Source organism: Empidonax traillii, unplaced genomic scaffold (genome assembly GCF_003031625.1).
Source record: "Empidonax traillii isolate 1590-97213 ecotype Southwest subspecies unplaced genomic scaffold, ASM303162v1 scaffold263:size1499331, whole genome shotgun sequence".
In the NCBI taxonomy this organism is placed as follows: Eukaryota; Metazoa; Chordata; class Aves; order Passeriformes; family Tyrannidae; genus Empidonax; species Empidonax traillii.
This window is the reverse complement of record NW_020955456.1, coordinates 591,636-614,607: the sequence shown is the minus strand read 5'-3', so window position 1 is coordinate 614,607 and position 22,972 is coordinate 591,636. Positions and strand designations below refer to the sequence as shown.

At 41.7% G+C, this 22,972-nt stretch overlaps 1 protein-coding gene across 4 annotated transcripts in view; it reads right to left on the bottom strand.

Annotated features, from left to right (window-relative positions):
• Nucleotides 1-22,972, bottom strand: part of SDK1 (sidekick cell adhesion molecule 1) — a 385,943-nt gene that overhangs the window by 106,268 nt on the left and 256,703 nt on the right. For all 4 annotated transcript variants that reach the window (XM_027889459.1, XM_027889461.1, XM_027889460.1 and 1 more), the window contains 4 exons: nucleotides 18,664-18,800; nucleotides 11,744-11,891; nucleotides 10,756-10,896; nucleotides 7,013-7,194 (listed from right to left, as the gene is read on the bottom strand). In XM_027889459.1, coding sequence (XP_027745260.1) covers nucleotides 7,013-7,194; nucleotides 10,756-10,896; nucleotides 11,744-11,891; nucleotides 18,664-18,800 — 608 coding nt within the window. The remainder of the gene's footprint in view (nucleotides 1-7,012; nucleotides 7,195-10,755; nucleotides 10,897-11,743; nucleotides 11,892-18,663; nucleotides 18,801-22,972) is intronic.

Here is a 22,972-nt window from a genome sequence, read left to right as displayed (position 1 = left end):
TTTTGAAGCCTGGAAGGCTTTGTTCCTTCTGCTTCCAAGGGAGAATTTCTACCAAAGCCCAAAGATTTGTGCTTCTAAAGAGTATCCACAATTCCCACTGAGAAATGCTGGTTTGCTTCATACTTTTCAAAAACAGGTCCCAAACTTTTAAAGCTTCAAACCACCTTTGGAAGATGAGTCTTTTGTGTGGAGAAGAAATGAAGAAAATAAGTTCAAAAATGCAAAACTGCCCCTCTTCCCACAAAAAGCTATTTTTGTTTGGAAGAGTCATAAAGGGGCATTATTCTTAACTGGGACACACATTACAGTAAGACTGGAACCAACAGTTATCAGAGACATCCACAGTATAGAAATATCAGCACAGAAAAATGGAGAAATCCTCAAAGATGGAGGTTTGAAATGACAAGAGCATCCACTTTCATGCCCTCTGTCACTAAAACTCCCTGAAGACTAAACCATGGCTCGACAATTTAGCTCTGCACATTTTTTTTAACCTCAGTAACTGCATATTAGTCACAACTTTCTTGCCCTAATTTAAAACTTGATGTCACAATTTATGAACTATCCATAATTATTGAGTTCTGAATCTGGAGTTTATCTGATAGTACTCTAAATTTTCATTAAAATCCAAGCCCTACTTCCTGCCATGTATCATAATTCCTTGTGTGCTTTTGGAAGGTTATACTATTATCTGAATGACCTGTAGACATCATAAAGTTTTTGTAGTTAAGAGATTCACCAAATCATCCTGAGATACAGTCATAAATATTAAAGTCACTCTACAGTCATAATGAGTTGCTTTGGCTACAGTCCCCTACTAAATGCAGTTTTTTTTATTCCTGTTCTTTGATGAAACTGTTTATTATGAGAGCCACAAGATATATTTGAATTTGCTCCTGTGTGCAATACTTCATATAATTAATGCTTAACAGGCATAAAATTTTTAAAACCAAAATTCTTACTTTCCTGCATATTTTGCATATTCAGATGTTGTAACTGCCAGAGATTCATTACTTTGCAGGATAAAATTGTATTACAAGCTTTCGTGTTGGTTTGTTATCAGAAAGTCACCAGGATATCACGGATAGATTCATCTCCTCCTGCCAGGAAGGCTAAATCAGCTGAGCATCAACAACCTCCCCACTCATTCCTCTTCCTTCTCTTGAACTGCTACATTACAACTCTATTTAGCTAGAATCAGAGAATCGTTTAGGTTGGAAAAGATCTCCAAGAGCATCGAGTCCAACCATTCCCACAGCACTGCCAAGTTCATGACCAAACCGTGTCCCCAAGTGTCACATCCACTCGGCTTTTAAATCCCTCCAGGGATGGTGACTCTACCACTGCCCTGGGCAGCTGTGCCAGGGCTGGACAACCCTTTTGGTGAAGAAATTGTTCCCAATATCCAACTTAAACCTCCCCAGCAACAACTTGAGGCCGTTTCCTCTTGTCCTGTTGCATGTTAATAGGGAGAAGAGCCCGACCCCCAACTGGCTACACCCGCCTGTCAGGGAGTTGCAGAGAGCGGTAATTTCCTTTAGGGGAGAATCCCATGAATACTGTACAATGAATAGCAAATTTCCAGTGATTTCAACATCACATGGATTCTATTTTAAGGGTCTGATGAGTCTTTCAGATACAATCCATAATACTGCAAATTTTTTAAGAGAAGAAAAATTTGCATTAGCAAGTTCCAAGTTTTCATTTGTGGTCCTTACAGTCCTCAAAAAAGCTCAGGCAAGCACTTGAGGATAGGTTTACTACAGTTTTAGAAATGTGGATAACCAAATGCATCAGTTATTTCTTTTAAAAAGGGAAATAATTTTTCCTCATTAGGAGGTAATTTCCTGAAACAAGAGTATACGGTCATAGCAGAAAAAGTACCTGCTGCAATATGAAAAATGATAAAAATTATGAACAGAAAACATAAAACCTTCAGAATGCTGGAAATTATGATTTAAATCAAAATTCCTCTTTGGACATCTTCATTGAAAAATCAACATCTGTATGCCAATTAATGCATTTAAAGGATGGAAAGAATATCGTCCATCTGACATGCATAGGCTTAATTATGCTGCAGAAGACATAACGTAACACATTTTAATATTTTTAATCAGTAAAATATTGGCATTATAATCTCAAATTTACTTCAAAGTGCCAGTATAAAATTCTCCTTTTATGTCCTGATATTAAAGACTTCCTTGGGTATCTGAACAGTTTTGCATTTAAAAAAAGAAAAGAAGTTTGATGGAAGCTAAATCAGAATTGACCTTCTGGTCACTTAAAATCTCAAATACTTTTCCAAGATCATGGATAGTAACTTACTGGAGCTGTGACTGTCCACATAAAGGATTTTCTAATTTAGTGGTGGATATCTATCCTCTTCCTACAAGTTTGTTGTCAAGCTGTACAAAAGCTGCCAATGTCAAATAGGTGTTTCAAGAGTAATCCCCAAGCGTTAACACTCCCAGTTTTTAAACCTGTACTTCATCATGCTTGCAAGTATTCCAAAGCCATCTCACAGCTGAGACCCATCCGGGAGTCATCTCGGAATTTCAGGTCAAACTGGTCAGGAAAAAACCCAACCGTTACTTTCCCCCGATAAAGTTCCCGTGGTTGGAAATCTACGGAGAGCTCAGCCCCGGGGACTGCGGGTTTATGCACAGCATTCCAAGCAGAAAAGGTCATGGAGGCACTCGAGATAAAAACCATTAAAAGGGTTTTGCTGACAAGATAATTGAGAGGAGAGAAGGCATTAAGGTTAAGCATGTGTACATGTAATTATTCTGTCCCCAGCTACGTGCAAATAGCATGTAAATCCTGCAGAGTTTCTGACAGCCGGACTCCTGCTCCTAAATATAGATCTCCAACAGAGGCCTGGAGAAAAGTCTCCTGCTCCTCTGGAGCTCCTGACCTTTGAGGTGGCAGCTTCCCTGTCTCAGTGAGGCAGGCTGGGGGAATTGCAGGTTTTCCTCTTTGTGAGGATTTGGTTGTTCCCCGAATGCACCAGCTGAGCTGCACATCTCGGTGGGGATGTGGAGGAAGGTAATTCCTCCTGTGCACAGAAAAACAGTGGTCTCTGTTACTCTACTCATTCAAAAATTTGAATTCTGAAATTCAGTAGTGTGAGATTTGGCACTAACTTCTTGCAGCTGGGAAATGCCTCCTGCCTTTCTTGCATGTCTCTCACACAGACAAGATTTTATTTCTTTGTTAAGAGCTGAGGGCCAGGGATCTCACTGAGACAACTGCTAATTTCACCACCTTGTGAAATCACTTAAAATAAAAGCAGTAGATGGCAAAGGACACCTAACAGTGATAAAAACCAAGCCACTACAACTCCAACCTGCTTTTGCACAGGAGAAGCTGGGCCCAAATCAGCCATGGACACTCCAAGGCTATTGGGACGTTCCCCAAAGGAAGTGAATTGAGGATCTTTAAGATGTTTTTGCCAAGAAAGCCTCAGGAAAAACTAATGGAAGTATCTTTTTACTGAGATAAAACTGAATGGTTGCAGAGGACACTCCACATTCAGAGAGTCCTTTTTCAAGATTATTTCCTCCATAAAACAGGAAGCTTTCAGTTAACTGGTTTTATTCTGGCTCTTCTACCTAAGTCATATAAATTTCCCTGATTCATCTCCTATTGCCTGAGCAAGACACCACTTTGGGCCTGGCTGAACAGACTTGTCTTGCTTTCATCCTTCTCTCCACACTATCAAGACTCACTAGTCTGGTGTCTCACTTGCTCTTTTATTCAGGAAGGGCCTTTTGCTCAGAGTTTCCTGGCCTGGCGAGGTGTTGGTGCACAGCATAGAGGGGAAAATAAAACAACACTGAACTCCATGTTGAGGTCTCTGGACTTTAGGAAATCAGACTGGCTTTCGGGATGTGCATCAGAAGAAAGAAACAGCACTTAAAGCAGAAACAGAAGTGGGTTAATGTCAATGTGAAGAGGCTGATGGAAGAGATGGCTCTCCTTGTAAACCTTGCCCTGCCTAAGTCTAAGGTGCAGTGGGAGTTTTTCAAAGACAGGGAAGTTCAGAAATACTCACACTAGTGAGATAAAAGGGACAGACCCAAAGAAAAGGACAGAAGCTGCTGATTTGTCAAATCAACTTGAAGAAAAAGGTAAACACGTCCAATAGTACAGAGCAGAAACAATGCAGTCACCACAGGAAGGTGTTTATACCTCTAACAAAGCTATTCTGACATGAAAAGGTATTTGGAAACTTCAGTTTTTCATGTGGCAATGAAAAGTCCTGCAGGACACTGTTTAAATAAGTAAAATTGCCCTATGCAGAAGGCTGGCAAAAAAATCCCTGTGAAAAGTAACATCAAAGCAAAGAACAGCTGGAGATACTCTGATGAAGGAAGACCTATATATACACAGCATCAAAGGATTAGGCTGAATATCACTCTGAAAAGACTTTCAAGATTTTAGAGACAGTCAACCTGTCTGACCCCAGTGCTTGGATGTTCAGTGCTTTGCCACTAAGTCTTTCTGACATTTTATCTGACATTATGCATCAGTTTCCTACAAGTTGAGATCCCTCAGCATCTCCTGAGTTTGGCTGCATTCTACAAGTTGGTGATTTTTGAAGAGCTTTGAGTAGCTGATTAGTTTTCAGTGGCTAAAGCAATGCCAGAGGACTAATAAGGGATTAATAGACTAGCTTCTGGTATAAATCCACAGCTTATATGGCCAGTCAATACCCCCTATGACAAAGATGCCAATATGCTGATGTGCTCCTGCCAATGGGTTGATCTGCTCCCGGGGTTCATTTCCTCCCAGGGTCTGAGTGCAGAGCACGCTTGATTAGTGTGAGGTGGTGCAGGTATTTTTCATCTGCAGACAGACAGGTTCTTGCCAGCAGAGCTCACATCATTTAATGCATGTCAGAACAGAGGCAGCGGTGCTGGTAGCAGGAGAGGGGGATGGATGGGAGTGTGTGTCTTTGACATTTATCTCTGCTCATATTAAAATCAGAATATGATTTACAAGGCAGTTTTACGCATGGCTTTTTCTTACTCCTGCTGGTTTGGTTTAGGAAGGACATTCTGGAGCAAGAAACAGTCACTGGCTTTTCCCGTCTTTTCCCAACTCCCATAAAGGAGCAGAGTTTCAGACAGTAGCATATGACAGATGGAGACTTGATATTAATCCAGTTCCAAACGGTATTGATACCAACCAGTCTCCCTTTTCAGTCCTAAATGCAGAAAGGCTTCAAACCCTTTATAGAACAGGTCGTGTGCCTTTGGTGATTTGCACAGAAACCCAGCAAAGCATTCATTAGGAGATGGCAGCATCCATGAAGTAGTTATTTACAGCTATTAGAAAATACTGACATAAAATAGACGAGAAATACCCAGTTTTTCTTCCACCCAGCACTGAGTAAAGACAAACAGGCCACTGCAGGTTGGCCTGCAGTCCAAACCCCCTTCCTGATTAATATGAATGCAGGACTGACTACACCTAATTTATAACAGAGGATTTATATCCTTATAAATGACAACAGACAGCCAATCAATAAAGGATGATAATAACAGCACATAATATCCAGGGAAATTAGAGTCAATTACAGGGTTTAAGAAAAAAGGAGAGTGAAGTCCAAACCTGAGCCCTAATGGATGGAAGGTTAAGGTGCTATGATAGCTTAAAATGTGCAAATAAACAAAGTAATGAATTACAAGCATATTCACAAAAGAGATTCAAATTCTGTGTGCAAACCAATTCTCTGCAGAGATCGGGTCTTTAGTGGGATAGAAAACATTAATCCTGGCTGCAAGGAGAAGACTTTAAGAAAAACATTTCAAGGTCTGCTATAAATACTTCTAGAATGAGGTTGAGTGTGTCGAGGTTCCTCCAAACTATGAGACTTTGCATGCCCTAAGAAAAAATATAGATAGTTCTTTCTTTAATTGTTGTGGTTAATTAGTGTTGCATATGAATAATCTTTTCTTAAAGATCTTCCTACACCTCAAACTGTATCTAATCATGTTATAAAGTACTCCCAGCAACAATTAGCAAACAACTACATATTCTTCATAGATTGAAAATTAACTGATGTACTATAAATCTCTAAGTTTTTAAAACAGTGCAATTGGTTTATGACCAATGAAGTAGAGCCCATGTACTGTCCAGTGCTCAGCATCCAATACAACCCTGCAATTATGGGAATATATGAAAGCTTTGAGGGCCTGGTACTTAATTACCCTACAGATTTTTATACCAATCTAGAGGTGTAAACATGCCTTACACTGGTTGTAAAAAGTAATTACATATCCTTTTGTTGATGTAATTTATACTCTTCTTAAAGCACTTAGAAAGGTGTGGAGGAGCTGTAGCATAAAAATCAGGGCTTTACAGATCACTTTATCTTCCTTTTTGCAAATGTCTGCACCACTCCTGAAACGCTTCAGAACACTTTCTCCACAGGCTGCATTTCCCTCCCTGCACTTTCCCTACAATTTATTCCATATTCCTAAAACAAGGTATTCTGTGATTATCAGAACTAACACAGCTGGTTTACGCTGCCTCTGCCTCCCATATTGCATATGCAGCATATTGCATATCTTGGCCACGATAAAACCAATTCCCTGTAAGATTTTCTCTGACTCTCCTGGCAGAGTAACCTCAGCCCCTGCCTGTCACAGGTCCTATAAATCCATTCCCCAGGACCCCACTCTCGTCAGCATTTCTGTTTATTACTTATGCTGCAGCTGACTCTGACCTGCAACTGTGGCAACGTGTCATCATGAGGGTCAACAAAAATAGATAATTCTTGAATTCACTCACCACTTTTCCTACAACAGAGACAGAAGCAGAGACTTGTCTCTGCTCAGGCATTTGAAATGTGCAGGTGTTTCCTGCTCCAAGCTGTCCATCAAATATGACTGAAATGACCATTCATTTCACAAGCTGTTAGTTGGGACTACCACACAGCACCTCTCCTAAGGAAACTGTGCCATAAACTGGAAACAGAATGGAGAGATTGGTCTAATTTGCTCACCTCCCTGTAAAGTGTACTCTGTCACGGGTCTGCTGAAGGCTCCCAGCCCAGCTCCATTGTAAGATGCCACCTGGATTTCATACTGGGTCCAAATGATCAGGTCTTTCACTAAGCAGTAGTTGATTTCTGCACTGGTGATGTTCTTATACTGGTATTCTCCAGGGAGGCCGGCCAGGCGATACCTACCATATGGGGAGAAAAATTAGCTAGTTAATTAGATGGTATCAATTAAAGCAAAAGCCCTGACTGGCAAAACAGCTCCCTTTGCGAAGAGGCAATATGCAAAGTTCTAACAGCAGAATTATACAAAGAATAATGAAAAATAATCAGAAAGAACAGAGTAGCTCCTGATAAGACCATATCATGTTTGACTGCTATAGTATTTATAATCTGATCTCACTTAGATTACAGGCTCAGGGCTAAACAAAACGGGTATTTTATCCTGTTTTATGGTTGCAGAAAAATTACAGCTTTTTAAATGTGGCTTGTCTAGTAAAAGCTATGATTTAGTACAAAAAATAGCCCAGATGTGATTTTTATCAGAGTGCTGCCGTAAATCAGCTTGAGAAATGTTTTTTTTAATTTCTCCTCTGAAATCTGAAAAGGAAGAGCACAGAGGGCTCTGACCTTCTGGAATCTCAGGCATTGACATCTCTGGCTTCCACCAGGATTTACCTCACAGAATGCTTAAAATAAAGATGGAATACAGTTGAGACTGAAGGGTTGGGTAAGCTTTGGAGTCCCAGGAGAAGGGCTGTGCCAAATACAGATGGGTGGTAAATACCCTGACAAACTTTCTGCTCAGACATGAGAAGCTGAAACACCGAATATATTTTCCCATGTACAAACTGTATTGCAGAAAAAAAGAGCCCCTTTGATGTGTCTCTTCAGGCCAAGAAACTATAGAGAAGAACTAAATTATAGAAAACAAACAAGCCTTGCAAATCTGTGAATGTGAATAATACTGTTTGTTTTCCTTCTTTCAGAAAGTGGTACAGTGGATGCTTACAATATGCTAATTCACAAAAAAAAAAACACAAACAAAAAACCAAAACAAACAAACAAACAAACAAAAACCAGAAAAGCAGAGGCCAAATAAGGGACACAAGACATTACTATTCCATGAAAAAGACAAATATGGAAACATCTGTATTTTTATTCACCACAAAACTTCTATGCACTCTTAGTCATCCTTTGCTTCACTGCAATCTATTGACACGGAACAATTTCAGTGATGTCTTACAGCCAGATTTTAAATTCATGTGGGTTAAATTGGTGCAGTTTATGACCAGACAGCTTCATGTATTTCGGCCACAGATTTTTGTTCTGAAGTCTTCCTATAGAGAGATCAGTTCTCAATCACTGACAACACCTCTATTTTCTTCTGAGGAGTTCCTCGCCTGACCATATTTTAGCACATTTAATATTTGTAATGCTGCGCTGCTGTTATTCCATTTACGAAATATGAATGGAAATAAATATCAGCCCTCAGCTGAGTTTACTGAACGTCTTGATCTTCCCCTACTCTGTGCCATATCTCCCTTTCTCTCTCTCCTGCCTCCTGTGCAGGGTTTATGCTCCCTGGCAAGGTCAGTTCTTAGTGCAGCAATGTTTTGTCTCCTACCTAGCCGACAAGGCGTGGAGTGCTCCTGTGATTTAATCTGTTATGCTGTTAGCATGGCAGAACCTCTAAATGCAATACTGGCAGTGAGAAAAAGGGCAGAGGAAGGAGGCCAGTTCAGAAATGTCATGTCTTCATGATTTTTCTCACCATGGACTTTGATGTACACTCCATATGACTTGTGCAGTGCACCTTCACTTTTAAAGATCAGGTGTTCCATCAATTTAGTATCTTGCATGTCTCGAGCTTTGGGTCTCTGGGATGCCTGGTGCTTTTCACTCTGCTACAGCCTAATCCTCCAGAAATCAGTGCAGAAAGACTTTCCTTCAGTGCATATTGCTGTGACCACACAATTCGACTTGGAAGAACTGCCTGGTTTATTACCTGGGACAGTTGTGCTTTTATGTGATAATCTTAAACTCCTGTTGAATAAATGGTTTCTCTGCTCTGTAGTCAAGACAAAGCATGGAGACATCCAAAATGTTCACAGTTTGAGCATAATGAACATGATCACTATTAAAATGGAAGGAGATGTTATGGCAAGGACAGGGATAGATTACGCTGATAGATGATGTAGAAAATACTGAAGTTGAACATTATCGAAAATGCTGTATGGAGAAAATAGCACAGATTGCCAGAAGTAGCAGGCCATGGGATTGCTTTTTAAAGGACTTAATGCTGGGACTGGGAAAGACTCACTGGGAATATCTAAGGAACTGATCCTACCATTGAACAGGACAGTTTGAAGGAAAGAAAATTTGTACTCAGTGCAAATGGGTACCCAAGGCTCAGGACAAGGTTCTATCTACAGGGAGAAGTTAAAACACCTTTCCCCATCTGTCAGTGATGGCTGGCACAGCTTCCAAACTGAGTCCAGGTCTAAAACCTTGCACAAACAGGCACTTGTACACGTGGCTCACCAGCGTTAACGGGTCTGTGCAGGTGACAGGGAGATTAACAGACTTCAACTCTGCCTGCAGAGAGAAGGAACTTTCCAGCACAATTTTGGGAGCTCACCAACACTCTTTACATCACAAAAGCCTTTCCATCCATGCCAGCAAAAGTAGGAGCGCAGCATGAACAGGATGTTGGCATTTAAACTGTAGCATTTAGTTATCTTTTACGGTTCTGGAGGACACTGTATTAAAAATGTCAGCAGCCTGCCCACAGGAGGCTGCTTCCATCACTTGGAAATATGTCAGTGGCTGGGAGTTTCCCACAAAAACTCTAATTTAGATAATGCCTCCCTCACTAGAGGTGTGGCCCTAGCTGGCTGCTGTCACCACAGGATAAGTAGGATGCCAAATGAGCAGTAAACTGTAGTTGAATTGGGTAGGACTGAATACTGAGTCCCAAAAAATTACAGAAGGGAAATGCTCTGCAAAGAGTCACAGTGTGGCAACACCCTTTCCAACACCATGAGCCCTGTGCAAGCAGAAAGACTGGATGTATCCAGGATTCCCAGTTACCTGCCTGAAAGTGTTTCTCATTAATAAACAGCAATGGGGCTGAAAGAATCTTACTCAACTGGCTGATTTTCAAAACCAAATCAAGGTCTGCCATGAAGCATCTGACCTGTCTTTCCCTCTCTCCATTTTGTTTGGCACAAACCTGAAGTTTATTGATTCTTTTGTTGCTCCTCAGCAGGGCAGGAGCCCTGTTGTGTCTTTGATAAATTTAATTAACCTTTTGAGCAGGAAGCTGAGATTGTAATAAGCAAATATACATCTGCATAGGCTGCACTGTATCAGCTTCCCACGGGCACACTTTTAGTACTTGGTGCTTCAATTCCCTTTGAATATGGAAAAAAGCTGTCTGGATGTCGTGAGTCTCCACAGGGAGCCGGTCCACTCAGGCAGTGCATTTGGAGCAGCTAAGGGAGCTCCCAGCTCATTGACTCTCTAGTACAGACAGGCCAGAATTTAAGTGCCTTCACCCTTGTGACCCCTTTCTCATATTTAACAAACCAGGGCAGCCACAGCATTTGCAAATAATAACTAATACATTTAATGAGACAAATTTTTAGAGACAGCTTTTAGGACGCTCTTCAGTCACACCATTTGAATTCCCTCGTGCACACTCGGACCCATCTCTGGACTCTCCCGGTTAGGAAAGCGCTTACCTTAGGATGTAGCCATGAAGAACTCCATTATGCTCACTCTCAGGAGGAGGCTGCCACTGGACCATGATAGACTGATTGGTTCGCCCACTGGCCACTATGTTTTTTGGTGGGGCACTGGGAGGCTCCTCTGGTAACATCAACCTAAAGAATGTGATGGACATGAGTGTTGAAATAAATCAGAAATAACGCTTCTATTTCCTGTATCCAGTCCAAGAGAACCAGTTTCTTCTGTCACAGTCTGATGACTAAAAAGAAATATAACGCTGATCAAACTGCTGAAGACATGCATGAAATAGTTACAACAAATCAACATAATGGGAAATCAGTTAAGCAAGCAACAAGACAGACAGCTGAGGTAACCCTATTCTCTCTGAATCACCCAGGCTGCTACAACTCTTTAAAAAGATTACAAGCCTGAATGAGTAAGAGCTCAGGTCCAGTGTCTGTGACTCCTTCCAAATTGTTTCTTTCAGCTCTTTCAATATTTTTCATATCAAACTCCTACATTTTGAAAAAGCCATTTAGAGTTCAGCTGTTCTGCAATTCAAGCTCGCAGCAAGCCTTGGTTCACAGAAGAAGGGGGATGCATTTGAAACTAAGTCTGATGAAGCCATCCTTCTATGTCACCTCTGGGTGAGTTCCAGAAGTGACATTGTGATGACAGGGTGAATGCTGTACTCCTGCCCGGGCTAACTGCTGGGGCTTAGCACAAGAGCAAAAAATCATTTCCAAGATTCTGTTCAGCTGATACTCTGGAAGCGTGAGGACACCTCTCCCATCGTGTGCTGATCTCCTGCATGACCTCACTGTCATCATCACCAATTATTGCTGGCTGCAGATCACTCTCCAGAGGCCTGGGTAATGCCAACTGCCCCACTCCCCACAGATAACTTTATTTGATCCATTCATTCACAACCAGCGCTTTTCTCCCTCCCAATAACCGTAGGTTACTGTAGCTTTAGCACACAGATATTGGTTGTTACTGTACCTGCTGGTCTCAGTGCTGTACTGGCCCTTTCCCACCTGGTTGACTGCACACACCCTGAACTGGTAGGTCCTGGCTGGGGTGAGTCCACTCACAGTGACACTGGTCATCTTGGGGTCAAGGTCTGAGAGGTGAACCTTCCAGGGGGAATCTGTTGGAATAATTAACTTGTGAAATTAAAAAAAAAAAAAAAAAATTATGGAAGTGCTCGTCGAAAGCCCTGCAGAAGTGGGAAAAAGCCTCTGACTGCTCAGAGCTCTTGTGCTTGTTTTCATCAGAGGAACTTTGGGAAGAAGTTTCTTTTCAGCAGAAGAAACCTTCCTGTCAGCCCACACGGTTATGCAGATTGCACATTTGTCTAGTGGAAAGTGATGCTGCACGTCATGGCATAATAAATAAAAACTATATTCATTAACATTTTAATAAAAGAGGAAACAAGCATGATAAAGACAGATGGGCTGTGTATTTCACAACCCATCTGTTTGGCAGGCCATCACACCACCACACCCATGAGTGGCTCTGGTGGAAGGACTCTAATGAAATTCACAGTCGGTTTGGAATATCTTCCTCCCCAGCTTGCAAGCAGGTGTAGAAGCATGACTCCCTCTGCCAAATCAGCCTTTTGCTGTAAGACCTGAGAAAACTTCTGCTGTGGATTCTACATGTCTGATTTTTTTATTTTTTTATTTTTTTATTTTTTTATTTCCTAGTGATAGAATTCAGCATCGAGTCTAATTGTCCCAGGAAAATTCCCTGGTAGGAACAGCCCTGGCAGTGCTATGAAACCCTGGTTGTCAGTTCCACAATGAGCTCCTTCTGATGCCCAAATTACATTTTCAAGTTTTCAAAGAGGTCAGAAATTAAACATGTTGAAAATTAAATATTCTGACTTCTTTTTTTTATTTTTTTTTTCCACAGCCTGGTGTCACAAATTCTCCCTGAAGTCATGACTGAACTAGTCAGAGAGAGGTGACATTTGGTCTGTGTTGCAACAGTACAGCAATGGAATCAGCCAATTTAAAGATTTATTCAGTTTTTAAATAATACCAGCTGTTTTCATGCTCCCTGCTCAAAATTACTAACACTTCTGGAAATTGCTGAGGAGCTAGCTGTAGATTTTGGCACTGTTATCTGTGCACGTTGCTCATCAGAAGTGCATAGTGGCTCCTGGCAGGTCACCTCAACGTCTGCCTGAAAATGAAGATGAGATGTCCCAAATGTGGAAGGCTGCTAAAATTCACACCAAGGCAGAAACCACTAATTTAGCGCTTTTCTGGCAGATTCCTTAGCAAGTTTAAGTCCTCCAGGGTATGATGCCATTTGGGCTATAAACACTGCATCTTCGAGTTACTCCAAATGTATTTATTCCAGCAACGGCTTTGCCAGAACAAAGTCTTTTTAGCAGGAAAACTGACACAGCAGAATACTGGGAATGCTGGAGGAGGACATTTGCACAGCAGTCAAGTTCTGTCCTTGCCAGTTGTTGATTTAGCAACAGTCACTTTGGCTGCAAGATCTTGATACCGATTTATTTTAGTTGAACATTGAATTTCTCATAGAAAACACTCAGAGGAACACACCTGTGCTATCTAGAAAAGCATTGCTTAGGAGTTTTTTTTTTTTTTGCACCCTAGTTCCTTCTGAATTTTCTCAAGCTTCCTCCCTTAAGACTTCACAACCAACCTTGTTACAGCCAGAGTGCACAGTAACAAATCAAGGTAAGCTGAAGTTAAGGTACGGCTGACCTAGCACATTGCCTGAAGCAGCTTCCTGAGGAAAATGGAAGAGCAGACACCAACAGGAGAGTGAAACACCCTTGTATGAGCTACTTGGGCAGTGGTCCGTTTCTTAGAGCATTTCATTTGTTTACTGCTAGTGTAAACACCACCTGAGAGTGCTTAACCCAAGCAGCTCAATGTAGTGAGCAGTTTGATTCAACAACAGGCCCTATTAATCTCCTCAGCACCTTGGGGCTTTGCTCTGTTTATATGCTGCATCTGTAGAATACTTTATTAATTCTTTTTCCTCTCCTGGTGGAAGATAAAAGATCTGGCAGGAAGAGAGATTAAACTGAAAACTAATATAAACGAAGCCTATTCATCTCCTGGGTGCTCTGATTCGGAAAGGAGGGTAGTTTGGGGAGCATTTGCTCACTCACAGAGCAGTGGATACAGTGAGTGTGCAGAGTATCTTCAAAATTTAAATGTCAAGTCTTTTTTTTTTTTTTGACAGTCAATAAACAAAACACTTCAAAAAACTCATTTCCCTCTATAGCCACGCAACAACAAACCCCAGAACTGTGCAGAAGCTCGTTCTGCTGGAGAGAAGAACCGTTCTGATGTTGGAAACGTGCCACAAAATTTTCAACACCGACTCTCCTCTCCTCCAGGGATGGCTGTCACTCACCTGTCCCAGGAAGCCTGGAGAAGCTCCATGGTGACAAAAGACTTGCCAGGTCAAACTATTAAATAAGCCTCTGTTGGAGTGAACAGGCTGTGCTAATCCTTCATTTAACTTAAGCTGCCCAGAACAGACTCTGGGCTCTGCTTGCTCTTCCCTTGTAATTGCTACTGTCTGAACGACTTCCACGTTCAGCTGTCTATCGTCTTATGGATACTGGGTATTTTGAATTAACTCTGATTGCCTCTCCAAGTTCATTTATTGGAAATGAAGCATCTCACAGGCCGCTCTCTAGTTTACAATGTCACGGTGGGGTTTTAGAAATTACTTTTGTTCTGTCAGGAATTTTTGGATACGCTTGTGATGCGATCAGTAACTCTGGTTGCTGGCCAAGAGGTGTTGCTTCTGTATTTCCCAATCTACCTTTCAGCTCATGCATTAATTGCAAATTCCTCAAAAATCATTTCTAATTTGATATTACAGATTAGATCTACTGCAGAAAGCTGATTTTTGCAGGTTTGGAGCACATTTCCATCTCCTTCCATCTCCAGGGGGTTTTTGCATAGATAGTAGTATTGGAATTTGCTGTCCTGCTGGAGTTCACTAAATTCACCTTTCAAACCCTCATAACAAAATGGTATTGCAAAAAATCCAAATAAAAGCTAGATGGTTCATTCATTGTTTGGTAGGACTTAAACAAGGACTAATAATGGCATGAGAAAAAGTATCTTAACATTACCCTGTTTAGATCTGAGTCACAATTGTAACAAACAGTTTTATTTTGATTTTTGCAATGGTTTATCAATGTTTTAAGTTTTTGCCACTTGAATATTCCTACCAAATTCAGGATGACAATTCATAGGTTTTAAGTTAAACATGTACAGATGCTTTTCATGGAAGCTTTTATTATCTCCTTATTGGCACAACGTGATGAATCTGAGTTATATCATTACATCACACAGCACAGATATCCCAGAATACAATAAAACAAAAATGGGCTTTTATCTTAATTGTACTCAGCAGAATTCTTTAAGTCTTAATTCATTTCTTCAGTTAAAAGCCTATTCAGAATATTTTTTGATTAATTCCCTAAGTCTAAACCTCTTTGGAATAAAATTAAGCATATCCCCTTCTAACACCATGAAGGTACTTCATTGGAATTCCTGGGTATATCGCAACAGGGGCTAAACAGGTCATGAAACATCCAAAATTATATTAGTGCAAATGACAGCAATGCATGGTACTATTTATTTGAAAATCCTATTTCAAATCAAGGTTCACATTCTTGGCTCTGTGTGGGCAGGAATACTTAATGACTGTGTTTCCCTGGAACTGTGTTTTTCAAATTAGATTATAAATTTGCCCCCAAATGTTTAAGGCCATATGTCTCAAGTCACCCACAGACACAGTCTACTGTGAATACTTGTAATTTGAGAATTATTGCATAGTGCCAAATACATTCATTTTAAAAATTAGGTGGCTAGAGTCGTTCATGTTTCCAGCAATTTATGTGCACGATCTGCCACTGTTTTTTCCCTCTAATTAAAGGAAGGTTTTTATATCTCTTTACTGAATTGATATTAATGAAAAGGAGTTCTAATCCATGCCAGGTGGAGTGACACGCCTCCCTCTAATGCAGCTAGTAATTAAACCCCTGAAATTCATACTCGTTATTTTGAACCCTCTTCAGCTACTTCTCTGCAACAGATATTGTTATTGTGTATTCATTTGTGGTATGTGCTTCAAACCCTACCACGGATCCTGAAGCTATTAGAAAATTATCCCAAGCAAAACAGCTGAAAAAAAGGAACAAAACGAGGCAGTGCTTCGGCACCAGGGACTGCAAAGCAAACCCCGCATATTCCAACTCCACAGAACCGACAACAAAGTCTTCTGTGCAGCTTTGCTAACTGGAAAATAAAATCCTAATTCTGACGTCCCTCCCTACCCTTCACACGAGTGAGAGCCAAGGGGGATCGGGATGTGAAGCACTTTGTGTTTTGTGCTGCTGTGACAGTGCCGGAGCTCCCGACGCCGGCGCAGGAGCTCACGGAGGGCGTTCGCTGCCTCCCCGACACTCGCTCCTTCTGCAGCACAAAACCCAAAAGGAAACTGCCTTTGAAAAGCAAAGGGAGCTCCTGCACAGTCCTATCAGACCAAACTGTACCCACACAAGATCAAACGTCAGCTTCGTTCACAAACAGTGCCTGGGAAGGGTGGGAACAAAGGGAAGGGGGTGGTTTCCAGAGGAGTAGGAGGTCTGGAGAGAAACTAAATATTAACCACACCCCACTGAGATCAAAATGACTCTGAAAAACAAACTTCAGGAAAATAAAAACCAAAGCAAGGCAGTGACAATATGCAGACAGTTACAGTCAGTTTTCCAAACTGAAGTCACTGATGGTGTTTTACTATTCTGTTGGCACCTGTAAAGCTGAGCAAGAATATATGAAATGAGAGAGCACAGCAAGAGTGGAATATTCAAGGGCTTAGATTCCTCTCTGGCCTACTTCTGTGGGCAGCCATTTGGATACTGCACATACAAGCAAAGCAAATAAAGGCAAAAATTTAAAGGACAGCAAGATCTAGAGTATATCTGGGAGTTAAGATGCTCAATTCACAGCAAACCCGGTGTGTGTCTGGCTTTTGCAGCTGCAAGCTGCTGAAGTACATGTACCTGGGATTTGGGATAATGAGACCCTCTCAGTGGCAGATTGCAATGCCATCAGCCAAAATTATTTGATCTATCATGGGGTGAGCAACGGTTCACAGCATCCTGCGGAGTTCTGAGGGACTGTCTGCATGATTTCCAAAGAATTATTGTTGATTTTCCCTGAGCCTTTGACAAATTTCAGTGAATTAATTATAAAATTATAAAATGACAGCACATTTACCCCATTGCTATACAACTGCACGGCAGCCTTGCTAGAAAGGGACTAGAAAGGTCTTCCAACTTCCCCATGACGCATGATGGAACGAGATGATCCTCAAGGTCCCTTCCAACTCAAGCAATTCCATGATTCTCCTGGCACTGAGTGAAATGCTCCTCTTCTTTTAGTGATTCTCCCCAGCCAGTGCAGCCCACTGCAGCACCCAGGTTCACATGCTCTGCCAGCTCTGTGCTGTCTCTGTGTAAATACAGCCCTAGGACCTTTGCATTATTCTCCCAGACTTGGGATTTCTCTAGCGTGTCATTGTCAAAGCCATTGGGAAACAAGAACCACAAGGGTGTTTCATCCTTGGGTGAAAGAACAGGCAAGGAAAAGCAAAAAGGCAGTTACTTGCCTGTAGTCGATAGAAGGGAAGGAGGGAAGAGTGAAAATAAAAAGGAAGGTGGTGATAAAAAGGTAGAGGGGGAGTGTGAGTGCAGGAAACTGGTTTTTCTTGGTCATTCATTACAAAAAGATCAGGAGTCTGTGCTTGAAAAGAACTATTTTAAGGACAGCCATTCCAGGCATGACTTCGGATTTCTGCTTGGATTAGAAACCTGCACTTTGCTTAACAGTTGTCAAGATCATCAGTTCTGAGACCTCCACATCTGAAAAGTTATGCACTTCAGCCTGCAAAGTAAAAAGGGTTGTATGTGATCTGAAGCTCAAGTTTCCTCTCGGGCTCTCTGTGTGGCAAAACAAACTGCTGCTCTCTAGATAATCAGAAATCAGGACTGCTTCACATTCAGTTATGCAGTGACTAATTTCCACATGTCAGAAAAAGTGATGCTCTTAATTTTTTCATCAAGAATCAATTGTTCAGCTTGGATTTCCAGCTCCTAGGGTGACAGAGATTAGAAAGTATTGCCAAGGTGACCGATTTCCATATAACCTCATCTTTCCATTAACTCCTAAGAAGGCATTAGCAATGTCCCCGAATAACCTTGCAAACTGAGAGCCACAGAGGCCCAGGCACAGAGCATGATAAACCTGTGAGAAGTGGGAATTCACAATGGCCAGGTTTGTAACCCAGGAAGATATCTGGGTATCTCACACTCAAGCATCCTCAACCACCTACCTAAAAGAACGGTGAAAAATGATAATCAAGGGAAAGCAGAGAAAATATATCAGCCCATATACAGGTAAGACAGTAGCTCCTACTGACATTCAAGTTTTTTCCTTTGACAGACCACCAGTTCCTTGGATGATCACCCTGCCTGCAACTTTTAGGTGCATCTGGGGCTCTGAATGCATCAAGATACCTAAGAAACTGGAGAACAAGACAACAATGGGAAGAAACAGATTACTGCTGGTTTACAGCACAGAGGAGTGAGATGTCGTGCCTGAAGTCTGGCTGGCAATACTGGAGGTGGAACTAAGCCTTTCCCGTACAATAATTTCACCATCTCAGTCTTTGTTGTCTCACTCTTTTGGTGTGCAAACAGCGGAGTTGAAAAACCCAGAGCCTCCCCTTTGTGTGTGATGTCTCCCATTCAGCAAACTCCAGCAGCATTTTGTCAGCAGCTCTGGTAAAAGGTGAGTCTGAATAATTAAGAGCAACGTGAGGCTGAAATACATCTGAACTTTACTTACTGTTCTCGGAGAGCTCGACCACGTAGTAGAGCACGGGGCTGTTCCCATCGAAGGGGCGCACCCAGGAGAGCATCACGCTCCGGCTGTGGGAGGAATTCAGAGTGGCCAGAAGATTCTGAGGGGAATGAGGCAGCTCACTGTCAAGGAAAAGAGAAAAGGGAGGAAAAAAAAAAAAAATCAGCACAGAAAAATTAATCTACATTTCATTCAGCTACAGTCTTACAGGCAGTTAAAGGCAGACGACACCAGCTTTGTATGATGACAGATATAAAACCACCGGCAGCTATTGTACAATTAAATAAATGAAAGACATCTCTGAATTCTTCACCATTTTATCCTATTTGGGGGGGGGGGGGGAATAATTTATGCTGAAAGTCCCAAGGCTGATGCTTAGAACAGCTAATGGAAATGTTGCTAAATGTGGAAAAAAGCCAATTTTCATACGGTTTGTGACTGAGCAACTCTGGTCAATAAATTTCCTCTCTCACTTTTTCTCCCTTCTTACAATGATGTCCCAGCAATGTGACAGCCATAATACGTATAAACAGTAAAACACATGGGAGATATGATTTAACATGGAATTTTTCATACTCAAGGAAGCAGAAGACATTGACACTATCCATATAGAGCTACTAATCAAAATTACCATATGTATTCTTAGGCTACAGAACAGCTTGATTTACTTGCGGATTCAGGCTTATCCTGTCATGGGTAGAATCCTTCCTTCCTATAATAGGGATTTTTTTGGGAGCACCCAACCAGAAAATGTAGCGAAACTGCCTGCAGAAACCCCATGGAAATACCAAATGAAACATTAAAAAAACCCACAAAAACAAAACAGCAGCTCAATTAAAATATGTAATTTCTCCACATAAAGGAAATTTGTGGAAAAGCATTTCATTTGTACTCATTGGCTGGGAAGTGGGAGGCTGCACGGTGCAGTGAGAACACCAAATTCTGCTGCAACCCTTCGATGCTGATGTGTTTTAAGAGATAAAAGCCCTTCAGCGTTAGACTTGAGCATGATTTCTGCTCCTTATCATCCTGTTCCTAAGGAGGACAAGGATCTCACAGCAAAGGAAAAGCAAGGAGGGACAGCTTTTTACCCATTCAATCTACTCTCCTCCCAGGGAAAGCTGAGGGTGACCCTTCCACAGCTCCTGGCCAGGGCAGAAAGCCACGAGGGTGCTTCGCATGCTTAATTTAAAAACACAGTAATTCCAGGGTGCAATGTATCATGGACTGAAGGCTCACAGTTATTTAAAAACCACAACTCCTCAGCCACTCACAAAAGTAAATACAGGCTCTGGCTTTAAGCCAGAACAATAAATATGCCCTGGATTTCGGCTTCTACTGGAAAATTGAGGAACATATGGAGAGCCAGACAATAGCTTTATTATTTTTCTGTTAAAACTGTGAAAGCTTTTGTTTATGTGCTTCTGAGGGAGACACACTGTGGAGTTAGCACCCAAAAAAAAAAAAAAAGGATCTCTGGGAGAGACAAGGAGTGGTAAGAAAAACACACAGCTAATGAGGCAACACAAGTGGAAGGCGCTTCCCTGCCCACCTCTCTCCAGGCTAGAAGGGCTGATGCTTCCTAAGGCTAAACCTGAGACTTAAAGTCTTGTCTCGTCTCATTTGACTTTAAATGCATAACGAAATTAGCAGCATGGTGACCCCAGGCTCCTTCTGTAGTAAACATGGAATGACACCTCAGGGTGTGATTCAGATCTTAACTTCCTTAAATCACTTGCTTTGAGATGCCTTGATCGTGAGGAGTTTGGGCTGACTGAGCTCTCACTCAGATCTGGGCACGCGCTGACAGCTCAGACAGGGCCGCTTTTGGGTCGGGCCCAGAGGAAGCAGATTTTGAACACAGCACCGCAAAATTTTGGATGAGTAAGTTTAGGCATGAGGGGGACCTGGAAACAAAGTAGAAGGGCAGCTGGCCTGAGAGAGAATGGCAGAGAAAGGCTGTCAATGAAAAGTGTGGAGAGTGGCTGTAAGATATGGCCATTTACCCAGGGACTACAGGAGAGTGCTACTTAATTTTGAATGAAACATTAAATTATAATAAACATTAAACCTCTGCTACAATTTATCATTATGTCCTAAGCAAGCTGGTTGGAAAAGTTTTTGTGATTAGGTTGGCAAAGGTAATTACTGAAGGAAAGAGTGAAACGTCTTGTTGCTACATGGCTCACTGAAGCCCCAGTCCCCGTTTCATTTACCAACACTCCCTCTGGGGAAGAGCTCAGAGACGGGCCGTGGCTTCGGCTCCTTCTGGAAGATGATGGTCACAGGAGCAGCACCTGAGGAACAGCTGAGGGGGAGCTCACAGCAAACCTATCCCCATGTAGCTGCTTTTCTGGGAAGTACCTAAGCACTCTTGGTACATATTATGGGTATTTTCAGGATGTGCATTTACTAATCTTGATCTCGCTTACATTAGAAGGGCTCCATCAACAGCTTACTTGAAGACAGAGGCTACAAGACTTAAAGCTGAGCCTCTTTTTCTTAATGTACAAGTCTCAGAAGACTTTTGAAGAAGTCCTGATTTTTTTAATTTTAACACACAAACTGAGTTTAAACACGGGGTTTTGTTTGCTCAGGATTTGGGTTTAGTTGATTGTTCTGTTAGATTGACAGTGATAATCAGTCAGCAGCCTGAAGGAAACAGGCACTTTCTGTTCAGACCAGAGATTGAGCAGCGTGAGCTGCAGCCATAGAGGACACCTTCTCACTAACATCATAGTCTTTAGCCATGTGTCCACACCAACCAGCAACAGATGGTGCTTACAGATTTAAGTCCCCCAAGGCAGACAGAACAAGTGCTTAAGATACACACCTGGGCAGAAATAAATATTTAAAACTACAAAGACGTTTCAGCACAGAAGTGTACTTCTCTTTTTGTAGTATACAAAAGCAGAGATTAATAAGGAGTAATTTTTACTTTAGCAAGCACTTACACTTTGTCTCCTTCTCATTTTCTACCACATTCTGTGTGGAAGGGATGATAAATGAGACCTGTACCACCATCATGAATATTCACGTTCCCCAAAGAGATCATTGCTTCTATTTTTCCTTTCAGAGAATTACTTTTCCTTGCTGCTAACATCCAAGAAATTATTGCAGGGAATGCTAATTTCAACCCTTTTTCAGGATGAGAAGGACCTCAGACTAGAACTGCTCACCTTCTGATGCACCATGAAAGTGGATGAGGTTTAGTACAATAACACCCAGGACACGGAACACCCCTTGACCAGACACTGGAAGTGTAATTCCAGCATTATTATCTTTCTTTTGTTCACTGAAGCCCCAAACAGGAAATGTAGGAAAGTTTTTCGCTATAGGATATCTCAAGACCTCACTCCTCTAATGCTGATGAGTTTCATGGAGGCAACTTTTCCATAACTTACTTTGTATGATAGAAAAATACACCCATGGACACTTTAAAAATCTGTAATTGATAGATAAGCCCAGGGTTAATGGCATTGCCACCAAGGGGACCTGAGGGGACTCTGACAAAGCAATTAAAATAGCGGATTTGCAAGAAAAGAACGCGAAGTCGTCGTCACAATCTAGGAGAGAAATATTAGCCCGCTGCAAATGATACATGTTCAAAACAGAAACCCTAATGTTTTGAGTCAGTTCATCACTGCCAGAGGGCAGCTGAAAAATTCACTCAGCAAACACATAGAGCGTTTTGTAAAATTAGCTAAAAGCAGACTATTTGCTGAGGAAAATAAACCAGACATGGTTTGGAGAGACTTCTGAGAAAAATGGTCCAACAGCAGGTAATTAGAGAGACTGTGACTGAAGAGGGGATTACTAAGAAGGCACAGGAGATTAAACAAGTTTTCTTGTCAGTTTATGAAAAGCCCTGCTCCTCTTTCATAAACGATTTCCTGAGTCAGGTCCACCACGCGGGTTTTGCTCAGGAGCAGGTGGTTCATCTGCTCCAGCCGATAACGCGGCGAGACACCGAGGCAGGAGGGCTAACGAAGCTCTCAGCCCTGATGGCTCTGCTCATAAAAGTATTTAATGTTTTAAATTCAGAAACGTTGTCAACTGTTGCTCAGGATTTAACAGCTTTGCTTGCAAAAGAATCCTCTCCAGTTTCTAAGCACAGGGAGGACTCTTTGAAGGCAGCCCTGGGTTTTTGAGGGTTTTTTGTCTCTCATAGGTGTATACAGGGGTGAATTTTTGAAATTAACGAGTTGCCAAGTTCCAGAACAGTCAGATTTATTTCCAATTTTATTCTGTTGGTCACCACAAGCTCAAATCTACAGATGACTCGGGAAAGGGT